Source organism: Anthonomus grandis, chromosome 10 (assembly GCF_022605725.1).
Source record: "Anthonomus grandis grandis chromosome 10, icAntGran1.3, whole genome shotgun sequence".
Classification (NCBI taxonomy): domain Eukaryota; kingdom Metazoa; phylum Arthropoda; class Insecta; order Coleoptera; family Curculionidae; genus Anthonomus; species Anthonomus grandis.
Window position 1 is genome coordinate 24,175,219 of NC_065555.1, and position 12,617 is coordinate 24,187,835.

Consider the following 12,617-nt stretch of genomic DNA (forward strand, 5'->3'; position numbering starts at 1 on the left):
TTATCCACTCTACTTACCAATTGGTTCTTTAAATTATTGACTGTCTTAAACGCGATTTTTACGTTTAGGGATTTAAAGAATCTTACTAAATTTACGGAGATAGAACCAAAAAAGGTCAAGGATCTAAAGGAACTTATTGAGTCATTATTATGAACAATATTGTAGGTCAATTTATATTTATTTAAAAATTTGTAATAAATTTTGTCTATTAAATAAAGGGGAAATCCGTTGTTGAGAGCAATATGTTTTATAATATTCAATTCTTTAGCGAAAGCTTCTTTTGACAAGGGGATATTAAACAATCTATAGAAAAATGAATTAAAGGAGGCAAATTTATATGAGTAGGGAGAATTTGAAGAGTACTGAATTACATTATCGGTACTAGCGAGCTTACGATATATTTCAAAAATAAGTTTATTGTTGCATTTCATAACTTGCACGTCAAGAAAAGACAAACAACCATCTTTTTCTTCTTCGATTGTGAATGAAATGTTAGGGTGTAAGGAATTTACGAAACTAAGAAAATTTGGTAGGTCTTCCTCCTTGCCATTCCAGATTATAAAAATGTCATCCACATACCTCTTATATATTAACTTTTGAACTAAGTTTTATTCTAAAATGAACCATTTTAATATTTCCATTGTATTAGATTAATTTCCATAACCTTGGTGAATAAAGTTTCAAACAGTTATTTTTTGCGGGCGGTGTACATTTTTACATTTTGAGCGTTAAGTGGGTTGCCTATAAGTAAGCAAACCTAATTTTATGTTGCGGTTACAACCGGAAAGAATGGAACGTGTACGTATACTCCTCTCCAAAACCTCAATTTCAAAGTAATAATAACTTCCGAGACTGAAAAGTGGAAATCTGTTGATTTTTTTAACTTAAAGAGTCATTTAAATCTATGTTTACCCCGTTTTTTTTAGAAAACTTTATATAAGTACACAGAAACACATTTTTAAAAGTCTTGTTTACGATGGCCAACGGGCATCCCAACAAATCCGGCCCGAATAAGGTGCCCGGAATAGGGAACTGTTTTGATATTATGCCATTGAACTTAAAATAGGGTGTAAAGTAGGGCTCCTTAGAACTACGAAATGGCCCTGTCCAGTTGGATCTTGAGGTCGCAGATGGGACATCAGAGTCGCAGATTCAATTTTAGATCAGGCAAATAATTTGTGACCTAATTAAGATCCCATTCACATTACTCTAATTTCAGGAAACAGAAATAAAGATCAGGAGGAAGATTTGTTTAGTTCCTGTAAAAAACAAGGTAAGTTGTGTTTATTATAATATATTTGGGTGTTTTTTGCTTCAACTGAATATTTGATGTATGACTATGGTTAGTATTAGTCACCTTGTCCATGATATTTTTTAATGTCTATTTGGGAACTACAAACAGTTCAAGACGAATTATTGAAACAACAAGGTAGATAAATGACTTTGATAATAAAAATATTTTATGATATCATTTATTAATGACAGTATCAACAGCCAAAAGCTACGTACTGATACCAATATAATAATAAGCTTTATTTCCAACAGGTTACGTATACCCAGTTACAGGAAAATCAATTAAATATATAAATGTACGAATGCATGAATTGTATTAGATTCATGCAACTAAACTATAAAAGAACTATAAAAGAATTGCTATATAATAAAAAAAAAAAAAAGTAGTGAACTTGAGAAAATAAATAATAAAAAATCAACACTAAATTAGGATAAGAATCAAGAATTAATTTAAATCAAAAGACCAAAAAAAAAAAAAAAATTAGTAAATAAATGTATTCAAGCTAAAAACTAAATAACCAAAAACTAAATAACCTAGCCTCCCCCACCGACCATACGCAGGTGATTCAAGATAAGTGCCAAATCATCATGGTGAATGTCACAAGAATCAGCAATAGTGTTAAAGTTTTGACACATAAAGTGAATAGGACTCTGGTACAGAATGTTGGACCTGGCTGTGTCCAAGTTAAAAGCTGGACACTGTCTGGATCCTAGGCGTGGTATATGAAAGCAAATCCTTTGCAAAAGGAATGGGCAGTCAATTTTATGGTTAAGTAAATTAAACAAGAATTTCACCGAATGCATTTCTCTCCTCTTCGCAAGTGACCGTTCAGTATATCTAGAGAGCAGCAGGTTATGGTCAAAACCCCTTGGAGGATAGACTCCATCATCCTTAAATGCCAAACATTTAAGGAATCGCCGTTGGACTGATTCTAATAGGTGAATGTGCTGGTTGTAAATGGGAGACCAAATGAGGGAGCAGTAGTCCAGCCTGGATCTAACAAATGCATAGTAGAGCGTTTTGGCAGTGGCAGTGTTCAAAAAAAGTTTGCAATTTCTAATAATAAAGCCTAGCATGCGAGTAGCTCTAGAAACAGTATCTTCGATGTGAGGGATAAAAGAAAATTTTTGGTCAAAGGTGACTCCAAGATCCTTGAAACAGGTAGACCTTGCCAGAGACTCTCCATTAACTGAGTAATTAAAGGCAATTGGACTTTTGATACGAAAGTAGCTGGCCACATTACACTTGGAAACATTAAGGTTAAGCCGGTTCAAAGTGCACCAATGGTGTACAGCATTCATGTTCTCTTGCAGTAGACCACAATCTGCTATAGAGTCAATCCTATGGAAAAGCTTTAGGTCATCAGCATATGCTAACCGAGAGCAATTGAGGGTGGAGATCAAGTCATTAGCGAAAACGTTAAAGAGAAGGGGGCCCAAGTTAGAGCCCTGAGGAACTCCAGAGGTAGGTGAAAAACAAGCAGATCTAAAGCCTTCGACCACTACAAACTGAGAGCGGTCAACTAAATAGGAGTTAAGGAGCTTTATCAAGCGATTGGAGAATCCAAACTGGCGTTCAAGCTTATTTAATAGGATGAAGTGGTCAATCTGGTCAAAAGCCTTTTGAAAGTCTGTGTAGATAACATCGATTTGACTTCTATCATTAAGTGCTTCGCACACAAACTGAGAGAAGAATGCTAGGTTTGTAGTCCATGAGCGGCCAGAAACAAAGCCATGTTGATCATTGGCCAGCATGGACTTAACCTTGGGAAAAATTAATTTATAGAGAGCCAACTCAAATAACTTTGAGAAATTGCACAGAATGGATATAGGGCGGTAATTCTCTATTGTTCCAGCATGGCCCTTTTTAAAGATAGGGCAAACTTTAGCTTGCTTCCAGATATTGGAAAAAATACCTGTATTAAGGATCAGATTAAAAATGTGGAGCAGAGGGTCTGTAAGTGCAACAGAGCAGTCCTTAGCTAAAAAACTAGGAATTAGATCTGGGCCAGAGGTCATTTTGCTTTTGAGACACTTGCTCGCCATTATAATGTCGGTAGCCGCGAGCGCGACGACGTCTATGCAAGTTAAGGGAGGTTCAGAGACGACAGGATGATCGCTAGGAAGTGAGTTCGTGTATACACTCCTGAAATAATCTCCAAAAGCGGACACAATGCTGTCAGGCGTATTGTATGATTGGTTAGAAAGCTTCATTGAGCCGGGGATTTGAGACTGATTACGTTTGCTTCGAATAAAAGACCAAAATTCACTCGGATCGGAGGTTATTTTGTTCTCAATACTATGGATGTACATTTTGTAGGCTTGTGCAGTTAGAGCTTTAATTGTCTTGCGCAGAGATCTAAATATCTCTAGATGATGTTTAGACTTGGAAATCTTAAAATCACGAAATGCTCTTTCCTTTTTATATATATTACGAATTATGTCCGCCGAAAACCAGGGAGGGAAGCGTCTTTTACGTTTTACCTTGAAGGGTACCGCTCTAGCGAAAGTGTTGTTCAGTATATCATAAAAAACATCACATGCGGAGTTGACGTCCTGCTGCACCATGATAGGCGACCAATCAGTATCTAGTAGCAGCTGATACAAAAGCGGAAAGTTAGCCTTTCTAAAATTAAATTCCTTTATTTCAGATTTATTAAGGGGTAGGTTATTGAGAGAGATAAGGCTTGCATGGAATTCAAATGACAAAGAAGGATGGTAGGTATCCTCCGGGACAAGAGATGCACCGCTGTTAAGTACAGAGATATTAAAGCTTGCAAAGATTAAATCCAAACAGCGAAGATTGTTATTTACCACGTTATTGAATTGCTTATAGTTTAGGAAATCAAAAAAATTACTTAGAAGTTGACGTTTACTATTGGGTTGTTTGTTTACTATATAAATACTAAGTAGTAATATAAAGTATACTAAGTTAATAAAGAAAAGACACCTTCCTTGATGGACTAGAAGCATTGTTGACTAGAATGGGTATTGAAAAAAATATAATTTTAGCAGAGGACTTTAATGTACATTTTAACCAATTGTCCCAATTAGTGCTGACAGATGATATTGGTAAATAAATAAATAATGCCTTTATTCAAGTATTTCTTTGTACATACAATGCAAAAACATGTACACTCACATCGTATGCACAAGAATAGTGCAACTGATGAAGTTTAGCCTGCATAATATAATAATTTAGCCTAACACCCAATGTAACAATCTATAACAAAAATAATACAGTCAATATGACGTGTTACAAGACAAGACCACCAAATCAGCGTAAACTCTCCTTTGCCTCAATGTTGATAAGTCCAACAACCTCTGAGCATCATCATACATGTGATCGTTGGGAAGCCTCATACCAAGCTTATATAAACAAAATCAAATAAATTTATTTAGGACTCTTTCTAGGTCAGTACAACAATTTGTGTAAAAAGGGGACTATATCATTGATGCTTATTCGAGATTCTTTGTGAACGTAGTCGCAATACAACGTACCAGTAAATGCTCCTAAGTTTTCTCATATATTTTATAAAATTACTTCAAAATAATTATAGAAAATAGTGTGTATAGGGTTGTTAACAGTTTTTACTCCCTGTGAGTGTTTATTTCATCGAAAAACGTACATTTTAACCTAATAAACAAAAGTTTTTATCTGTAATTGTCCTGTGCCATCTTTTATGTTTACATTTTGAGATCATAGCTGCGTTCCAGTTTCATTGTTTGCTTCATTATTTATACTGACATGTCAAAGTGTTTTAAATGTAATGCGGATCGCATTTTAAAAGAGGACAAAAATGCACTCTTCGGATATCCATGTGACATCTGCGAGCAAGTGGTGTGTAGAAACTGTTCAGGTGCTATGGCTTCAGAGATCCGAGTTATCCCATCAGTAAGTCGTGTTTTGATTAATATCTGCACAGATTGTAGGCTCTTAGTAAAAAAGTTGCCGCTTCTTAATGGAAAAATTGCACATCTAGAGGCTGAAGTTGAATCCTTAAAAGGGGAAGTGAACAAAAACAAAAAGTCTGTTATGGAAGCAATTGAAACTCTTCAAATTTTGAAGTCAACAGATAAAACCAAAGCTTTGGAGGAAAATTCGATTGTGATCGGTGGAGACAAGAATTTCTCTGAAAATCAGAAACTTGAAAATTGTTTTAAGACTTTCACTACTACTGTAGATCAGTCTTTGAGTGAAATAAAAATTTCTATTTCCCAAATTTCCACCAATCTAACCAACATAGGGAAGCAGCACACACAAATAAGTGAGCCAATTGGCAAAAATGATACAACCAAGAATCTGGAACATCAAAATCAAACAAACTATGCATCAGAGATACCTAAAAGGCCAACTCCAACATCCAAACTGCTCGAGACCCAAAATACTAAAATGAATGAGCTTATATTTGTCAATGATGATGTGCCAAAACAAAAAGACACACAAGTTAGTAGAAATCCACCTAGTAGCAAGACTAACCTATCCAATGCATCATCTGGAAAGATATGCACAGGCCCAGAGCAACCGAAGTTACGCATAGCAAATAAAAATATTGGTGGGAGAATAGCTAAATTAACTTGGATTTATCTCTCAAACCTGAATGTGAACACTAGTCCCCAAGATATAATTGCAGTCCTAAACCCAAAATATGCTGGTGTTTATCAGTGTGTAAAACTTCAGTCAAAGTATAAAAACCCAAATAGCGCTGCATTTAAACTTGGAATACCTGAAGAGCTGGAAAGAACATACCTTTCCGAAAGCTTTTGGCCGAATGGCTGCTACGTGGATCGTTTTAGGACACAAAGCTCAGTGGCTTCTCATAAAGCTAAACCACCTACCAGTGGAAATTTTCACAGGAGAAGCCAATACCAATGCAGAAAATAGTTCTAGGAATCCCCACTCCATTACTGCCCAAAGAAGCTGACCCTCACCCAGCCATACCTAATTGTAAGCACAAATTAAATATAGTTCATATAAATCCCTGGTCTTTATGTAATAAATTTTCAGATATTAGGCACTTTATAGAAAAATCTAAGTATGATATAATTACAGTCTCTGAAACATGGCTTAACAATAAACTCCTTTCTGAATCTTTTTCAATAAAAAATTTCAAGTTATATAGAAAAGACAGGGAGGGTAGGGGAGGTGGTGTCGCAATTTATCTAACTAATAAATTAAAAACAACTCTTATTGATCTGCCTTACTCTGGATATGGCATTGACCATCTTTGGATAAGTTTTAAGCATGAGGGGCAAAACATAACTGTAGGAGTAGTTTATAGGCCACCAGCAGTGGCATACTCTGAATTAAAATACTTGCATGACTTAATTCCAGAAGTGATTTGTACCTGTGACGTCTTTATATGTACAGGAGATTTTAATATTAATATTTTAAATAGCACCACTGTAGAATGTAAATTTTTATATAATATTTTTACGACTTTTAATTTGACTCAAATTATTGATAAGCCTACTAGAATAACACTAAATAGTGAATCTCTAATCGACCTCATCTTTGTAAATAATATTAACTTAGTCAAGGATCATGGTGTGATATCCTGTGATCCAATATAGACAGATCATGAGGCTGTATTCTGTACTATAAAATGTGATAAACTGAAGCCGATTAAGACTATGATATATAAAAGAGATTTTACACTGACTAACTCTGAAGAATTTAAATATTATTTAGAGCATCTAGATTGGCGTGAGTTATATAAGACTGACGATGTTATTACTAAAGTAAAAATACTTAATTCTAAACTGTTAGATTTGTTTGATATGTTTTGTCCATTAAAGCTGAGAAAATCTGGAAGTACCAGTCCACCATGGCTAACCCATAATCTAAAAAAAATGATTGACATGAAACATAAAGCCTTTAAAAAATATATCTCAGTAAAAACTGCTTCTAGTAGAACTTATTATATTGATCTAAAAAATTATGTCAATAAGGCTATAAAATTAGAAAAGAAGGCATATTTTTCAATGAAATAAATAAATGTAAAAGTTCTAGTACAGATTTTTGGAAAAAAGTTGCTAATTGAAGAATTATTAATAATGAATTTACTCCCATTCCAAGTAGCATTAAAGAACCAAATATAATAAATAATTATTTTATAGATAGTACACCTACTGCACAGGTTGATCCTGTTCTTTTAAATGATTTTCTCAGCTTATCTATAAATTCTGATCCATTTACATTTAGACTTGTAACAGAACTTGAGGTGCTTAGGGCCTTGAACAGTGTTGGGAGCGGTGCGGTTGGGATAGACGAAGTTTCTATACGCATGTTAAAATCTTGTATTTCGACGTGTCTAGGCCCTCTCATTAATATTATAAACTCGTCTTTCATGGCTGGCCTTGCTCCTGATATCTGGAAAAGGGCTCTCATAATGCCTGTTCCTAAAGTATCCAGCCCTACTTCTGTGGGTGAATTACGGCCAATTAGTATACTGCCAACTCCATCCAAAATAATGGAAAAAATTGTAAAAACCCAAATACTAGATTATCTTCTTCCTAAATGTATAATACCTAAATATCAGTTGGGATTTAGGGCTAACCACAGTTGTGCCATGGCCTTGTTGAAAATAACTAGTGATATCGCAAGGTCCTTTGATAATGGTCACTGTTGCCCAACAGTGCTCATTGACATGACCAAAGCTTTTGATACTTTAAACACTGATCTTTTAGTAGCTAAATTAAATGATTATAACCTAAAGGCTAATGGATGGTTTGGCAGCTATCTGGGAAATAGGGAACAGGCAGTAAGAATTACAGATGCTGAGGGAGCAGTGAGCATCTCAAGCTGGAGGGTTGTGGGCAGGGGTGTGCCTCAGGGCTCTATCCTGGGGCCACTTTTATTTACACTTTTTTCATCAGATTTGATTCAACACATAAAACACTGTAAATACCATATGTATGCAGACGATTTACAAATCTATAGTTCAACCCAGGCTAATGAGTTGTCCACTGCTTTAACCTTCATTAATGATGACTTGGAGCGTACCTCTCTTTGGACTAGTCAAAACTCCTTATTTATTAATTCTAAAAAAACACAGGCTATATTGTTTTCTAAAAATGAGATAAACTTAGAAACTGCCACAGCTGTAAAACTTAAAATTAACGATTCTGAAATTAATTGGACTAATCAAGTAAAAAACCTTGGTTTGCACATGGATTGCAGGTTGCAATTTGATGCTCATGTAACTCACGTTTGTCAAAAATCATATCACAAACTCAAAATTCTGTATGAATTCAAAAATGTCTTACCCCTAATTAGTAAAAAAATTCTTACTGAAAGCCTAGTACTTAGTATACCTGCCTACCTTAATATTATATACGGTCCATTCCTAACTGAAATTAACAAATATATAATTCAAAAAATACAATTAGTACAAAAGTAAATTCATGTGTGCGGTTTACTAAAGATCTTTCACGCAGGGATCATGTTAGTCAGCATATTTCAGAAATTTATACTTTAAATATGGCAGAGAGAAGATTTGCAAATCTTGGCAGTCTAGTATATAAAGTAAAAAATCTCAAAGAGCCTGCTTATTTGTCGGAGTTTTTGATGGGCCGTGGAGATGCCCATTCAGTAGATATTCGCCATAAAAATATTTTTTCTATTCCTCAGCATCGCACTGAATTTTTTAAATCTTGTTTTGCCTACACAGGGATCTATACTTATAATATCTTGCCTGTGAGTTTTAAGGAAGTAAGTCACACTACTTTTAAGGATATATATAGTCCTTAACTTTATACTTTTAAGGATAAAGTTAAGGACTATATAAGGGACTAAATAACATTTATTGACACATAATTATTTTACTGAATATATACATATGTATGAATAAATAGGTAGGAATATTAGCAGTCTTAGTTTTAGGTTTAGATATTTAAGCACGGTGGTTATTAAAATACGCGTAGCGGTACTTTCCACCTTTGTATGGTATTCTTACTTTATGTCATACAATAAAGTTTATTTTATTTTTATTTTTTTATTTCTTATTCCAACTGTGACACAACAAGAGACATATATATCCTTTTACAGGTCTCAACAGAAAATTCCCTGCAATTATGCAAAACAAAGCCTAAAACTTTATTATATTAACAGAGAATGTCCAGTAGAATGCTTTTAAGAGATAACACTGAGGATAAAACAGTTTTAGCCAAACATAACAATATAACAATGCAGTCCATATATACATACAATATATCTGTCACTAAAAAAGTCCTAAAGATCTACTGCACATCTAATAAATACCTCTTGTTCTTGGACCTTAAATAACCAATATTGCACACCTTAAATTGAAGAGGTAAATTATTATATAAGTTAACACAATTATAACTGAAGCTCTTTTTAAAAAAAGAAGTTCTATGTTGTGGCATTGTTAAAGAATTTTTATCTCGTAAAGAGCGATTATGCACAGCCTCCTTATAAATTCGTTTTTTAAACAAATATACTGATTGTTGATTATATTTAGTTTTCTAGAAAATAGAGTTAAGTTAAAACTATACCAGTTATCACACTTAAATATATGGAAAGTTATTTAAACTTTCTGTTTAAAGAAAAATATTTGATACAGGTCATATGTAAGCCTTTTGCTTAGCTAAATCAGGTTATTTCTCTCATATATATCATGTATATTCTCTCAAAGTCAGATTTTGTTATTCTCTTGGCTGGAATTAACAACAACAATATAAGTATAAAAAACTTAACCTCATTAGCCAACAAATGTTATCATATAAATCTGATCATGTGTACCATTCCTATTAATTCTAGTTGTAATAGCTCTAAATAGCTCTAATCTTTTATTAAAAAAATATATGAGAATACTTGACTTACAGGATAAGTTCCAACTAAATTGCTTCTTTAAAAATAATGTTTTTTTGAAAAGGGGCAAGAGGTTACTGGCAAGCTTAATTCAAAAAATAATATTAGAGTTTTTTAACTGTGAAAGATACAGAACATTGCCTTTTATTGTTACTGACACCACCTGCACAGAAAATGGTTTACACAAGTGTTTAAGGTCTTCTAATAATGTTGAGTGTGACTTATCTACTGAGCACTCAGTGGGTGCAATCTTGAATTGTTGAATTGTCGAAACAGTGGGCTGCCAAGGCAGTTATGCATATAGGTTTCCTAATGGACCCGTCATGCCCCACCGGGGGTTACCAGAGCCCAACGGCCTTAGAGAAACTGATAAGGCTCTCTGGTCTGAAGGACTTAAAGTCACTCGGTACACTGAAAGTGTTATCCAAGTATTTGAACCTGGCGCGCGTGAGTGCTGGGCACTCCCCGACTACATGGTCAACGGTTTCATCCTCCTCACAGCACCATCGGCATTTCGGGTTATCCGCAATACCGATAGTATGGAGGCGTAGTAGATTTTTGGTGAGACAGGCAGAGGGCCCACCTATGTGCGCTTTGGCCTGTCTCACACCAGGGGACTCAGTCCATCTTCGGTGGGTCCACTTGTCCAGCAGACCCTTCATTGATGCGACCGCAATGCATTTGGCGATACCAACTATGGGTTCCGGCCCCATCGGCACATTCGCGGATCCCAGTCTGGCAAGACAGTCCGCTTCCTCATTACCTGCATGGTCTGCATGGCCAGGTATCCAGACGAGCTGCAGCCAACCTGCACCAGTTTTTTTGGTTCAGACTTTTATGCACTCTAGTACAGGGTGCAATATTAATGGGATCTGAAGTAGTAGTGAGGCATACACATTCTGTTTCGTCAAATAAATGATTTTGGTTGATGTTTTTTTAGACAATCCAGTGGAGACTCACCAGGGTTTAAAACCTCGAATAAAATATCTTGTGAGTACCTTGAAAACTCATTGATTTTGTTCATAACTGAACACTGGCTAAGAGTGGATGAACCTTTGTTTATTTCAGGCTATATATGCTGACATCTTTCTGTAGAACTGTTACAGTGCGGGGAGGTATGATGATTCTTATTTGAGAGGATCTGAAATCAATGAATTTTCTCATTTTGCATGACTTTGACAATATGTTGGAGGAAAGTAGGTTTAAGTTGTCACTTCTGTACAATGCAAAAAATAATATTTACCTTTAATGTATCTACAGATCCTCTCGTAAGAATTTTTTCTTATAGATTGAATATGTTACTTTCGTTACCTATTGCCTTTAAAATCAAAAATTATTATGGCTGGTGATTTTAATATAAACTATCTTGATAGAGACTTTGTACATTTATTTATTTAGAAAATGTACAGTACAAATATGTGTATAATCCTATCTCTAGATCTGAGTTTCACAAATTTGTTTCGTGCACTTAGGTGTTCACCTGTATGTGCAGAAGTTTATTTTACATTATTCCTAATATTACATGACACAAGTGAAATAATGTATTCCTGTAGCCTTAATTTACTAACATTATTGATTATTAATAACAACATTTATATTCAATCATCATTGAGATAGTTTTACAATAACAATCTCCAAGAAATACCTACTTCAGGGACAATCAACATATTATTTTATTTACAGAAATCAATAAACTTCAAATAATGCAGAAATGGGTTATCAAAGTAATGCTCTTTAAAAAGGCAGTAAATAGGTTTATAAACAGGGTGGCTTGCTTTCACCAAAACAGTGACATATGAAGGCAATAATTAGATTCATGTTTAAATCAGACTGGTTGAGATTTTTAGTCTATTTTTTTCTTCTTTTCAATTTTTGAGTGTGTCAGATAAAAATTTCTAAATTGATTTTTGCTATAAGTGATGTAATACCCAATATACTAAGTAACTCATTCAGACTGGTATAAACAGAAATTTAATCATGGGGTGAATACGAGAAACGCAACACAAAATAATGTCTTATTACAAAACCCTAAGCATTCCATATGCCTGAATTACATATACTGTATATATATAAAACAGTTTGCCTGCATATTTAAGATCTAAATCATACCAGAAATGCAAAGGAGAAATAATTAAATGGATTATAGCATAGAATGATCATAACTTGTAGTAGTTTTAAATTAATTGAATTATCTTTTTCACTTTCTTTTTTCTTCTATGGTATTCTTTGATGTTACATTTTTGTTTCATTCATTTTTGATTCTTTGACCTTAATTTTTTTCTTTTGTCTTTAACTTTAGTTTATAATTTTGGATATTTGTTGTTTCTTTATGGAGTGTCATAACATTTAATTTCTTTTTTTTTAATTTGCAATTGTATATCAATAGCTTGACCTCAGGGGTTTTTGTTATTTAGGATAAGAGTGCACACACAGTATTTTTTAATACAATAGTGCACTGTATATTATTAGCAGGGTTAATAATTTAGAAATA

At 34.1% G+C, this 12,617-nt stretch overlaps 1 protein-coding gene across 1 annotated transcript in view; it reads left to right on the forward strand.

Moving 5' to 3' along the window:
• Positions 1–813: 813 nt before the first annotated feature.
• Positions 814–12,617, forward strand: part of LOC126740902 (rapamycin-insensitive companion of mTOR) — a 154,162-nt gene continuing 142,358 nt past the window's right edge. The window contains exons 1-2 of the mRNA XM_050447089.1: positions 814–1,167; positions 1,220–1,273. Of these exons, the coding sequence (XP_050303046.1) occupies positions 1,098–1,167; positions 1,220–1,273 (124 nt within the window). The 5' untranslated portion in view covers positions 814–1,097. The remainder of the gene's footprint in view (positions 1,168–1,219; positions 1,274–12,617) is intronic.